The sequence below is a fragment of the Chelonia mydas genome, chromosome 13 (genome assembly GCF_015237465.2).
Source record: "Chelonia mydas isolate rCheMyd1 chromosome 13, rCheMyd1.pri.v2, whole genome shotgun sequence".
In the NCBI taxonomy this organism is placed as follows: Eukaryota; Metazoa; Chordata; order Testudines; family Cheloniidae; genus Chelonia; species Chelonia mydas.
In genome coordinates, this window is record NC_051253.2 from 40,563,504 (window position 1) to 40,577,412 (window position 13,909).

Here is a 13,909-nt window from a genome sequence, read left to right on the forward strand (position 1 = left end):
CAGAAAGCTGCCATTTGCTATCTTCCCTCTTTTCTGGTTTACAAGGGAATTTGGGGGCAGAGAGTCTACAGTTTGCTGTGGTCAGAGAGAACTGCAGGATTCCTATCCCCTGAGCAGTTCACTACAGAATAAGATCTGGTTATAAGTCACACCCCAGCAGAGAGAGATCGGGCTTAGCATTTACCAGAGGGGGAAATATAGTCCTTGAGTTTAGAGATTAGAAAAGAAAAGACAGTAAAGGAATGAGTCTCTTCTTACCTGAGCTGACTGTGACCGACGTCCCTTGTCCCCAGTAATCCATACCCCAGTTATCACAGTCCTTCTACTCGCTATTCAACCCTTACAAAAATACTCTTTTAGGGGCCTGATCCAGTCCCCTTTGCAGTCAATGGCAAAATCCCCTTGCATTGGATTTGGCCCTCATTAATTACTGTGGCTGGGAGTAATATAATTAACATCTGCATTAATGCAGCTGGGATTTTCCAAGGTGGCTGAGGGAGTCGGGTGCCTCGCTCCCAGTGAATTTCATCGCTCTTAAGAAGTTTTCATAATCTCAACATTCAACAGTTTCCCCCAACAGTGTCTATCCTCAGTTATATATTTATGGCTTTTTTTGGCCATGCTTCCTCTGCCCCAACAACTCTTATCGCAACTACCTGGGTGTGGATAAACTAAGAATACCTTCTTGGCTACCTACAGAAAATTCTTGGGAAATAAAAATCTATAGGAAGGACAGAAGAATCCACATAATGTACCTGTTGTTACAGTCACCATGGTGCCTTGGCCCCAGTAGTCCAGCTCGTACCAGCACATTTGTATGTCTTCCTAGCCATGCCAAACAAAAACGTGTCCTAACTCCCGTTCCCACTCTATTTTCAGGTGACGTTCCTGCTATTAGAGAGCGGAATCCTGGCACCAGTGAAGGTCAACGGAAAAGTTTCCAGTGACTCCAATGGGGACAGGATTTTGCCAGAAGCTGGGAATGGGCGACAGGGGATGGATCACTTGATGATTCCCTGTTCTGTTCATTCCCTCTGGGGCACCTGGCATTGGACACTGTCAGCAGACAGGATACTGGACTAGATGGACCTTTGGTCTGACCCAGTATGGCTGCTCTTATGTTTAGATTTATTAGCTAGGAGGAGTTAGTCTCTCTGTGTGTTCCTCTGTCTCTCTAGTTGACAGTATCATTCAGAAGTGAATTGCCTACCCATTCCCTCGCTCCCCCTCCAAATAAACCCAGTCATTCTTTAGGAGCCGAAGACTGAAAGGGAACTCTGGGTCATTGAACCAGTCTCCTGCTACTGCAGACAGCACGGAACCCCAGTGACACTTATCAAGCTCCATCTTAAAATGAGCCAGGTTGTTTTCCCCCCACTACTTCTATGGAGAGGCGGTTCCAGACCTCCCAGCTCTGAGGCTTAGAAATTTGCTTCTAATTTCCAACCTAAATTGATTCATGGCCAGTTTATACCCGTTTGAGGGCTTTGGAACTGAGAACATGAAAGTTCAGCGCAAGAGTCCCTGGCTGGGCTTTGCTTCATCCTTAAACCAAGATCTCAACACCACCGTGACATGTGATGCAGCGTATTCTCCCCAGAATGACAGCTCTCCTGCGGCGTGCAGAGTGAGCTCAGAACCATGGCGAGATGCTCGTTGAAGGCCAGCCCACCGCAGTTATCCCATTGTCCTCAGGAATCTGTTCAGAGCCGTTGTGTCGTCTTTGCTTTTGTTCAACTTCAGACATTTTAGATAAAGTTTTTCCTCCCCAGCAACAACAAGAGGCCTCAAAATCTGCCAGGATGTTGGACAATTTCCCAGTTTAGTCAATCGGGGTGATAGGTCCTGAGTGAGAATAAAGAAGCAACCAAAGCACTTTGAAGTAAGCAATGGTAATGACCAGATACAGAGGAAAATTAGCCTGAATTTACCTGCTGGCTCTGCAATTGCTGTCCCTGGTCCTTGGTACTCAGTTGCATCCCAGTAACATATTGCAACTCATGTGCATGTGTCTCTGGGGAAAGCCAATTCATGGAGGTATGTATGAAAATGACCTTCTGGGTGAACCAAGCTCCACAGATAATGAGTTAATAAAAAGGTCCAAGTAAGATGTGTTCAATACCGTGGCAGTGAGGGATAGATACAAGGGATGCATGGGGATAGACAGACAGACAGACCGACCGACCCTTTCTCTGGTCTCTGAAAGAACATCGATGAATCCAATGACAATACTTTCCATCAACACAAACACTCCATTAAAATCCCCAGCTGTTAAGGATCGAGGATACAGTGGTTCCAGCTTCTCAGCACAGCTGCAGATTATCTGAAGCAGAGGCCACCTCCGGAAGTCAAGGGATTTTATTTTTTAAAGCAACAGTCAACATTTCCCTCCTGAGACTTCCTGAGATGAGGGGCCCGGGGGTTTGTGCCCTGGCAACATACATGGTTCATTACAGTTGGCTAGAAAAACCCACATCCTGGTTTTAGAATCTAGTGCTGGCTGGAATTGTCGCTGGGACTGAGGAGAGGAATCCAACCCTGTCCTGTCCTTATTTGTGCCCTGCAAGGTCTGCAGGGCCAGATACACACTCCAAGAGCGACCCAAGGGCCTCCAGATAGACAGAAACACAAACCGTTCTGCGGGATGTTTTAAATGTTCAGTGGGTATATAGCAGCATCGCTCCATAGACTGTTGAAATCAGTGGGAGTTAAGTGCCTAAGTAACTTTGAAGATCTGGGCCCTGAGGGCCTCTCTTTCAAAATCTGGCCCCAGGTGCCTAACTCCCCCGGATTGCTTTGAAATATTTTGGGTTGTGATTTGGAAAAAAAAAACCCAAACAAACAAACATAAGAACGGCCCTACTGGGTCAGACCAAAGGTCCATCTAGCCCACTCTCCTGTCTTCCAATAGTGGCCAGTGCCAGGTGCCCCAGAGGGAATGAACAGAACAGGGAATCATCAAATGATCCATCCCCTGTCACCCATTCCCAGCTTCTAGCAAATGGAGGCTACTAGGGACACCATCCCTGCCCATCCTGGCTAATAGCCATTGATGGACCTATCCTCCATGAATTTATCTAGTTCTTTTTTGAACCCTGTTATAGTCTTGGCCTTCACAACATCCTCTGGCAAAGAGTTCCACAGGTTGATTGTGCATTATATGAAGAAATACTTCCTTTTGTTTGTTTTAAACATGCTGCCTATCAATTTCATTTGGTGACCCCTAGTTCTTGTGTTATGAAAAGGAGTAAATAACACTTATTTACTTTCTCTAGAGGGAAGGAGTACTTGTGGCACCTTAGAGACTAACCAGTTTATTTGAGCATGAGCTTTCGTGAGCTACAGCTCACTTCATCGGAGAAGTGAGCTGTAGCTCACGAAAGCTCATGCTCAAATAAACTGGTTAGTCTCTAAGGTGCCACAAGTACTCCTTTTCTTTTTACGAATACAGACTAACACGGCTGTTACTCTGAAACCTTTCTCTAGAGGGAAGTCCAGCTAGATTTACAAAGATATTAAGATATCAAAAGATGCAGATAGGCACATAATGGGGTTTACAAACACATCTCAGCAAAGCGCCTAACTCCCATTGACTTCATGTAAACCTGGTCCTAAATCAAGACACACCAGCTAAAGGATCTGGAGAGAAATCAGCAATATCTCTTGGAAATCTGGCCTTCTGAGACCTCTGGATGTAAAGTACAGGTATAAAGATATTTATGTGCCTAAGGGTGCAGATAATTGCCTAGTGGAATGTTGAGAAATATCTAAGAGATTAAATTCTGATGATTTCAATCCCAATAGGCACCCATCTGCTCCTTTAGGTGCCCAAATGCCTTTAACAGTCTGGGCCAAAGTGCTTTAAGGAAAGAAAAGACCAATAGCATGACATCTATTTTGTGGATGGAGAAACTGAGGCACAAAGAGGGAGCCATGGGTGGATATGGGAAGAGAAACCTATTCTGCAGGTTCTCAGCTCAGCACCCGTTCTACTGAAACCCACTGCTCTGCTCCCTTTGTGAGAGGCAGGTGCTATAAGGATCCTGATTTCAGCTGAGGGAAGTGAGAGACAGAGAGGGAAATTATCCTGCCCATGGACAGAGGGGAATAGAAACTAGGTCTCCTGGACTGGTGCCCCCTCTGCTAGACCACACTAATGGGCCCAAATTACTTACTAATCCAACTTTTATTGAAATTGAATTTGGGATAGTCACTCCTTTGTGTTCCTTTCAAAATAGATAGGTGTATGGGGCTGGATAGAGGGATGATGGTGTGTATGGGGGCTGGATGGAGGTATGGGTGTGTATGAGGGATGGATGGAGGGATGGGGTGTACAGGGCTGGATGGAGAGATGGGTGTGTACGGGGGACGGATGGAGGGATGGGTGTGCATGGGGGATGGATGGAAGGATGGGGTGTACGGGGCTGGATGGAGGGATGGGTGTGTATGGGAGATGGATGGATAGTCGCGGGTTTATGGGCCTGGATGTGTTGGGATGGTTGTTTATGGGGGATGGATGGAGGGATGGGTGTGTATGGGGCTGGATGGAGGGATGGGGGTGTATGGGGATAGATGGATGGAGGGATAGGTGTCTATGGGGCTGGATGGTTGGAGGGATGGGAGTGTACGGGGATGAATGGAGGAATGGGTATGTTTGATGTTCCCCTGGTGTTATCTGGACCAGTGATCTCCTAGGTCACTACAATCCTTGACTCTGGAAGCCATCCTTACTCCGCTCTGCTGTGAGAAACCCCACTCCTGGGCTGTTCATTCACAGTGAGCCACAGTGAGCACTTTTGGCCAGCCGCTGCTTGGATTGTGGAACTGAATGACACTAGCCAATATCTCCGGTCCCAGACACAACCCTAGAAACCTCCCTCTTGCAGTGTCCAGTTATGCCCGCTGGACGCTGCAAGCTTATGAGTTTGTCAATTTAACAAAGATATTGATACGTACCAGGCTTGTTATCCCAAGGGGAGTCTCTGACATGCTTCAAACCAAACACACTGCTTCAGGTAGAATAAACAAACAGATTTATTTACTACAAAAGATAGATTTTAAGTGATTATAAGTCAAAGCACAACAAGTCAGATTTGGTCAAATGAAATAAAAGCAAAACGCATTCTAAGCTGATCTTAACACTTTCAGTGCCCTTACAAACTTCTCACCACAGGCTGCCTGGCTGCCCTTTAGCCAGGCTCTCCCCTTTGATCAGTGCTTCAGTCGCTTGGTGGTGGTGGTGTCTGTAGATGGAGGTGGAAGAGAGAGGAGGAGCATGGCAAACGTCTCTCCCTTTTGGCATGTTCTTTCTTCCCTCTTGGCTTTGCCCCCCTCCTTAAGGGTCAGGTGAGCATTACTTCATCGCAGTCCCAAACTGACCAAAGGAAGCGGGGTGACTCACTCAAGAGTCCAACAGATCCTGTGTTGCTGCCTAGGCCAGCGTCCTTTGTTCCTGTGAGGCTGGGCTGGGTTTGTCCCATACATGCCCTGATGAGGTGTGAACTGCCCCTCTGCTCTTGGAGAGTTTTTGTCTGGGCTTGTTTTAAGCCATGAGGACACATTTTCAGCCTCATAACTATATACATGAAATTATAACCTATAACATTCCTATAACATTACTGTAACAACAATTACTATAACATCACTAGAACAACAATTCTCAGTGTGCATCATGAGCCTTCCAAAGACACCCGACATGACAAACTTTGCATTGGATACCACACAATCATTTTATAAGGATGAATATGGGGGTGCAGGGTATTCCCCCGAGGTACAGAACGTCACAGTGTGTAAGGGGATAGATGGAGGAATGGGTGTGTATGGTGTTGAATGGAGGGATGGGTGTGTATGGGGCTGGATACAGAGATGGGGGTATGTGGGGCAGGATGATGAATGGGGTGGATGGAGGGATGATGGGTGTCTATGGGGATGGATGGATGGAGGGAAGGGTCGTATGGGGCTGATTGGAGGGATGGGTGTGTATGGGACTGTATGGAGGGATGGGGATGTATGGGGTTGGATGGAGGGATGGGGTGTTCATAGGGCTGGATAGAGGGATGGCGGTGTATGGGGATGGATATAGGGATGGGAGTGTATGGGGAATGGATAGAGGGATGGGTGTGTGACGTTGCACTCCATATGATGTTATGAAAATATGCTAATGAGTGTGAATATAATGTACTGGAATATGCTTTTATTCAAAAGGTCTCTTGTAAAGTATTATTACAAAGGTTATAATCTACTGAGTATGTTCATCCTATTTGTATGAATGTATCATTCTTGTATCTGAAACTAGGAATATAAAATATAACTCTGAGGTCCTTCTGTAATTATGCAAAGTGTGGACCATTAATGGTGGTTTAGAATCTTGATGGCTCCCATCAACCAGGACAATTGACTGTAGATTGCTCTGTTTATTTTCAAGCCTTCCTGTGAGTCAGGCCAGGAAGAACGAAGGCTTGGGGTCTCAGAGGACATGTGACCATGTCACCTGGTACTGGAATCTATCTTAAACCTGGTGCTTTTCCATTTAGAAGGTGGGGTGGAAACCCAGAGAGAAACAAAGGATTCCCGCCTTGTGCCAAAGCTATTAAAAGGGGATGGAACAGAACAAAGGGGGCTACTGCCAAGAGAAATCCCCTAGCTACCACCTGAGCTGGAACAAGGACTGTACCAGGGGAAAGGATTGGGCCCAGACTAGAAAGGATTCTAGTCTGTGAAAGGAGCTTATTGGAACATCTATGAGGGTGAGATTTTAGGTGTAATTAGTTTTTAAATGTATTAGGCTTAGACTTGCTTGTTTTGTTTCATTTTACTTGGTAACTTACTTTGTTGTGTTTGTTATTACTTGGAACCACTTACATTCTACTTTTTATATTTAATAAAATCACTTTTGCTTATTACTGAACCCAGAGTAAGTAATTGATACCTGGGGGAGCAAACAGCTGGGGATATCTCTATATCAGCTTTATAAAGGGTGGACAATTTATGATCTTACACTGTATAAGCTTTATACAGAGTAAAACAGCTTTATTTGGGGTTTGGACCCCATTGGGAACTGGGTATCTGGGTGCTGGAGACAGGAGCACTTGTTAAGCTGTTTTCAGTTAAGTCTGCAGCTTTTTGGGGACATGGTTCAGACCTGGGCCTGTGTTTGCAACAGGCTGGCATGTCTGGCTGAACAAGACAGGGTACTGAAGTCCCAAGCTGGCAGGGAAAATGGGCTCAGAGGTAGTCTCAGCACATCAGGTTACAGATAAAATCTCACCCTCAGAGATGTTCCAATAAGCTTCTTTCACAGACTAGACTCCTTTCTAGTCTGGGCCCAATCCTTTCCCCTGGTACAGTCCTTGTTCCAGCTCAGGTGGTAGCTAGGGGATTTCTCTTGGCAGTAGCCCCCTTTGTTCTGTTTCACCCCTTTTAATAGCTTTGGCACAAGGCAGAAATCCTTTGTTTCTCTCTGGGTTTCCACCCCTCCTTCTAAATGGAAAAGCACCAGGTTTAAGATGGATTCCAGTACCAGGTGACATGGTCACATGTCCTCTGAGACCCCAAGCCTTCGTTCTTCCTGGTCCAACTCACAGGAACGCTTGCAAGTAAACAGAACTATTCACAGTCAGTTGTCCTAGTTGATGGGAGCCAACAAGATTCTAAACCACCATTAATGGCCCACACTTTCCATAACTACAGTAGGACCTCAGAAGTATATTTTATATTTCTAGTTTCAAATACAAGAATGATACTTTCATACAAATAGGATGACCACACTCAGTAGATTATAAGCTTTGTAATGATACCTTACAAGGGACCTTTTGCATAAAGCATATTCCAGTTACATTATATTCACACTCATTAGGATATTTTCATAACATCATATGGAGGGCAACATCACAGCTTTTGAAAGTATCTTGTCTCCTCATTGCTCATTTTGGTCAGGTGCCAGCGAGGTTACCTTTAGCTTCTTAACCCTTTACAGGTAAGAGGATTTTTCCTCTGGCCAGGAGGGATTTTAAAGGGGTTTACCCTTCTCTTTATATTTATGACAGGAGGGATGGGGTGTATGGGGATGGATGGATGGAAGGGTGTGTATGGGGTTGGATTGATGGATGGATGTGTATGGGGATGGATGGATGGAGGGAGGGATGGGTGTGTATTGGAGTAGATGGGGATTGACAGATATAGATAGATGGGTGTGTATGGGGATAGATGGATGGGGATAGATGGTGGTCAACGGATATGGATAGATGGGGGTGTATAAGGCTAGATAGATAGATAGATAGATAGATAGACACAGCTTTGTTATAACTGGAGTATCTAGACTCTCCGGCCCAAATTTTTAAGCAAGGCCAATTTACACCAGTGGGGGATCTGGCCAAGGGATTAATTTCAATGGTGCCTATGTGCTTTTGAAAATTTAGGTTTCAGAGTAACAGCCGTGTTAGTCTGTATTCGCAAAAAGAAAAGGAGTACTTGTGGCACCTTAGAGACTAACCAATTTATTTGAGCATGAGCTTTCGTGAGCTACAGCTCACTTCATCGGATGCATACTGTGGAAACTGCAGAAGACATTATTATATACACAGAGACCATGAAACAATACCTCCTCCCACCCCACTCTCCTGCTGGTAATATCTTATCTAAAGTGATCGTCAAGTTGGGCCATTTCCAGCACAAATCCAGGTTTTCTCACCCCCTCACCCCCCTCCAAAAACCACACACACAAACTCACTCTCCTGCTGGTAATAGCCTATCCAAAGTGACCACTCTCCTTACAACGTGGATGAAAATCAAGGTGGGCCATTTCCAGCACAAATACAGGTTTTCTCACCCCCCCCTTTTCCAAAAAACACACACACACAAACTCACTCTCCCGCTGGTAATAGCTCAGGAGAGTGATTTTGTGTGTGTGTGGTTTTTTTTGGAAAAGGCGGGGGGGGGGGTGAGAAAACCTGTATTTGTGCTGGAAATGGCCCACCTTGATTTTCATGCACGTTGTAAGGAGAGTGGTCACTTTGGATAGGCTATTACCAGCAGGAGAGTGAGTTTGTGTGTGTATGGAGGTGGGGGAGTGAGAAAACCTGGATTTGTGCTGGAAATGGCCCACCTTGATTATCATGCACATTGTAGGGAGAGTGGTCACTTTGGATAAGCTATTACCGGCAGGAGAGTGAGTTTGTGTGTGTGGTTTTTGGAGGGGGGTGAGGGGGTGAGAGAACCTGGATTTGTGCAGGAAATGGCCCACCTTGATTATCATACACATTGTGAAGAGAGTGGTCACTTTGGATGGGCTATTACCAGCAGGAGAGTGAGTTTGTGTGGGGGGGGGCGGAGGGTGAGAAAACCTGGATTTGTGCTGGAAATGGCCCAACTTGATGATCACTTTAGATAAGCTATTACCAGCAGGAGAGTGGGGTGGGAGGAGGTATTGTTTCATAGTCTCTGTGTATATAATAATGTCTTCTGCAGTTTCCACAGTATGCATCCGATGAAGTGAGCTGTAGCTCACGAAAGCTCATGCTCAAATAAATTGGTTAGTCTCTAAGGTGCCACAAGTACTCCTTTTCTTTTTGCGAATACAGACTAACACGGCTGTTACTCTGATTCCTGTTGATGAAATTCACTAAGGCTCAGATTCTACTAAATCAATGGAAGTTGGGATACTAGATACGTCTGAGGGGCTCCGCCTAACTCTCTTAGACCTTGCTGAAAATTCTAACCAAATCTCTTGGACCGGGTCACCAGCTGGGTGGAGGGATTCACCCCCATCCCACAGTCCCTGGCTCTGTGTCAAGGAGGCTCGGGCCCCGCTCACTGCTGTGGCTGACATTTATCGCTCAGGCGATGAGGGTTTCCCTCTTGCCTGCAGCAGGTTTTTGTATAAGAATGAGTCACTGTGCTCCCCCCACCCACAATGATTGAAACCACATCAAAAACTTCAACCCCTTCCAGCTTGCCAAACCACCTTGTTCTAAGAAGGAAAATAAAAACAAGTTTATAGATGGAAATACAGAGTATCCACCCAGCCACATTAAGTTGCCTGTACTGTTATCGCAAGCTATCGATGATGAATTATCCACAAATCAAGTATCAATTATCCCTCAATTATCAATAATCAATTTAAAGCCTCCAGTTAGCAATAATCAGGTTTAAAGCCTCAACCATCAATTATTGACCAATCAACTAATCGCCAATTAACTATTAAGCAGCAATCTCTAATTAACAGTCAATAATTGCTTATCAGTTTCAAACTATCAACCATCAATTATCAACCTATCACCAAAGTGCAATTATTACCCGTCATTTATCAACCTATCATCACTTATCAATATGCAATTATCAACACTGATCATTACTTAGATATAATCCGTTATCAATCTTTATTTATCAACCATCTGTTATTGGTCACCATTGCTCGGTTAGGTAGGCAGGGACTGTGGGAGGAAGGGTGGCTAGACAGAGGGGTGTGTAGTCATTGAATGAAGCTTCTGTTATGTCCATCTTTATTTATTGTCCATCAACCATCATCTCAGGGATACTTTGTGCTTCCTTCATCTCTTGGATCAGTTCCATACTTACAGGGTAAGCGCTGATGGTCGGGGAACAAGTTTTGTTTTATGTGGATACAGTGGGTAGCACTATGGGATTCTGACTGGGGTCCCTGATGATGATAATTTCTTATTCTAATGATGAACTGAGGCATGGGGAAGGGAAGTGATTTGCCTGTCACCCAGGGACTCTGAAGCAAAGCTGGGAATAGACTCAGATCTTCAGTCCTAACCCACTGCCTTAGGCTCTGGATCATCTTTGCTCTTCGCAAGCTTTGTCTGGCGGGGAAATGACAATGCAGTGCTATTTGCAGCATGCATTCAGAAGGGGAATCCTCCTCTCCCTGCAGTCTGCAGCAGGCTCAGCACTTGACTGCTGTTCATAAGCATGGCTTGTGTTCTCGTTCAGGCTCTGAAGATTTCCCAGTCCCTGTGCACAGGGTTTTAATACAGCGCTGCATCACTGTGAGCCCCCCAGCCCACACCGTGATGAACACCATGACAAAAACTCCCGCCGCCTCTCTGCCCTCCTTGTTATAAATATGAGCATCAAATCTAGCTCCAAGGCTGGAAATGCAACTCCTCCACCCACACTAAATCGCCTGTACGAAATATTGAATTTCCACCTAAGTTGTAGATTCAATTCCTCCCCTAGGCAGAGATTCCTTGTGTGCTGCAGACAACTCAGTTCATCTCCCCGGGCCACAGTTTAGGAACATCGGCAGAGAGCTGGGGAAATAACTGATTTGTTTGGTTCAGCGGCTGAACGGAAAAATCTGTTTGGGGGTTGACCTGCAGTGGCGCCGTTTTGACTTTCCTCACCAAAATGAAAAAACCCCAAAACATTTCTTTTGGGGTCAACTAAAAATTGGAATTAATTCAGGGAAGTTCTGGCCTGCGTTGTGCTGAAGGTCCCACTCGATGATCATAGAATCCTAGAATCTCAGGGTTGGAAGGGACCTCAGGAGGTCATCTAGTCCGACTCCCTGCTCAAAGCAGGACCAATCCCCAATTTTTGCCCCAGATCTCTAAATGGCCCCCTCAAGGATTGAACTCACAACCCTGGGTTTAGCAGGCCAATGCTCAAACCACATCACAACAGTTCCTCCTGGCAAGGAATCTATGGAGGTAAGGTTTTGCCTGAAAGGGTCTCTGTACCCGTGGCAGGTGATGTATCTCATACTGAACTGAAAGGCAGCCAATTTGAAAGGGTTCAGAGGAAACAATTTGTGTGCAGAACACAATAGTCTGTGTGGATCTCACAGCTACATGTTCTTTTCCAGGCTCGGAGTTCAACACGATTAAACCACAAAAACAAAGCGACAGAGGCTCTTCTCAAGCACCTGGTGCCCAACCATCTTGGAGAATGGCTCCTCCACCCCGCTTCTGATGCAGTTTGGTCATTTCTTCCCCCAACCCCAATATTTTACTTCTGTGTTCCTAGGGTGTTTTACATGGCGGCCCATCCCCTAACTTCTAGGCTGACTTTAATTTTTTTCTTACCTGGGTGGTCGTTTCTCCAGTATTGCCTCTGTTCTTCTTTTTCTCCACATTCAGCACGCCTGCCGCATAATCAGGGCGGGTGTTTAACATGCCACCTGGGCGTCAGGCCGGACGGATGAAACAGAGCAAACGCCAGCGCTGAAGGAAGCGGTTTGGGATGGTGGATCTCCAACGTTTCTGCTCGGTCGACCACTTCAGAAGAGATGGAACCGTGCTGTGGTCTAGGCTGCAATCGGTGAGCCACCTGCTTGAGCACAAAGCACCACATCTGTAGCACAAGGTTGGCCTTGTGGTCAGCACCAGCCTGCCACCGGCAGAGATTCCTTGGGTGGTGGCAGACACCTCATTTCATCTCCCTGCACCTCAGCTCTGCACGTGCAAAACAGGAATGGCCTTTCCTTTGTCTGTTGTGTCTATTTAGATTGCAAACTCCTCACGGCGAGGGGAGTTTTTTGCTGCTTGAATGTACAGCGCCTACCACAGCAGGCCCGTGATCTAGTGCAATACAAATAGTAATAAACATTTCCTTCTGTGCACCGCTGCTCATCCCTGTCCCCGTGAGAGCAGCAGGTATTTGGTGAAACCATCTGATTATAATGGGCCCTTCCACACTTATGAATCTTGTATTAGGCTTTAAGTAATGCCTGGTAATGTTGAGTACAGACCGCATCAGATGAGAAGGGAGCATTTTCTATTGTCTAGTAAAGGACCCCAGGCTCCGTTTCTTGCCAACTGAGGGAAGTGGGGAGCTAGTGGTTGGGGGTGGGGAGGTGCAGGAGCCAGGACGCCTGGGTTCTATCCCTGGCTCAGGGTGGAGAGTGGGTCTAGTGGGTTAGTGCAGGAGTTGCTGGGAGTCAGGACTCTTGCATTCTATTTGTGGCTCTGGAAAAGGAGTGGGGTCTAGAGGACTGGGAGTCAGGACTCCTGGGTTCTACCCCAGGCTCTGGGAGGGGAGTGGGGTCAAGTTGGGGGCTGGGAGCCAGGATGCCTGGGTTCTGTCCCTGGCTCTGGGAGGGGAGTGTGGTCCAGTGGTTAAAGCAGTTGGGGCTAGGAGTCAGGACTCTAGTCCTAAACCTGCTCAGGATTGGGTTTAACTGGCCAAGTAACATGGGGGGGCGAGACACAGTCTTGCACTGGGGGGTACTCGCACTGGCTGGAATGATAGGTTTAAAAAACAGTCTAATATAGACTTACAATCAAATTAACCTTCCTGCAGGAGGATTTTGTAATATACTCCTTCTGTAGATGTCAAATTTAAGGCAGAAATCCTTTGTGGAAGCCCACAGTTAAATACACCCAGCATGGACATTTATTTGGAGGAGTTGTTAGCCACATAAGACAAGTGAAATATGAAGGGTTCTGCCGGCTCTGTGGTTATTAACTGCTACTAACTATGGATCAGCCAGTTCTTGTTTCCTTTCACCATTGATAAATCAGTCTCCATTACATCCCTCTAGCCTCGGCAGGAAACATCTGCCCTGTTCCCTCCTAGTCACTTCCTTTCAGGAGACGTGGAACTGAGGTCATAATTCAAGCGGGCATTTCCGCGGCTGGCTGCCGGGGAGGCGAACGCAGAAGGAAGCGAACAGGAGTCGGCGTACACCATCACGTTGCAGCTGGGATGTAGCTCGTGCCGCAGGCCCAAATCAAGGGCTGCGTAGCACTGTCCGGACGTGGCAGCTCAGCCTGGAAGAGCTGGGTCCAGCCGTTGGGTAAGGCCAGGTTTACAATGCAGGGGGGCCACTCGAGTCCACAACCCAGGTTAACAGAGCAGTGTGGACGTATCCGTAGACACCTACCGAGCTTCTGGGACGCCTGGATAAACCTGCCTCTGTCCTGACACCGCAGTTACGCCAAAGGCC

General features: G+C 46.5%; 2 protein-coding genes, 1 long non-coding RNA gene and 2 gene segments (V, D, J or C); 1 reads left to right on the plus strand and 4 right to left on the minus strand.

The window, feature by feature from the left end:
- Positions 1 to 13,909, minus strand: part of LOC102940154 (immunoglobulin epsilon heavy chain-like) — a 1,331,510-nt gene that overhangs the window by 461,610 nt on the left and 855,991 nt on the right. The window contains 1 exon segment of the mRNA XM_043527004.1: positions 8,081 to 8,083. Coding sequence (XP_043382939.1) covers positions 8,081 to 8,083 — 3 coding nt within the window.
- The window catches only part of LOC119563587, a 797,667-nt gene that overhangs the window by 441,578 nt on the left and 342,180 nt on the right, over positions 1 to 13,909 (minus strand).
- The window catches only part of LOC119568011, a 937,337-nt gene that overhangs the window by 79,513 nt on the left and 843,915 nt on the right, over positions 1 to 13,909 (minus strand).
- Positions 1 to 13,909, minus strand: part of LOC102948108 — an 883,083-nt gene that overhangs the window by 54,005 nt on the left and 815,169 nt on the right. The window lies entirely within an intron of this gene.
- LOC122462699 overlaps positions 1 to 13,909 on the plus strand; it is a 480,831-nt gene that overhangs the window by 4,927 nt on the left and 461,995 nt on the right. The window lies entirely within an intron of this gene.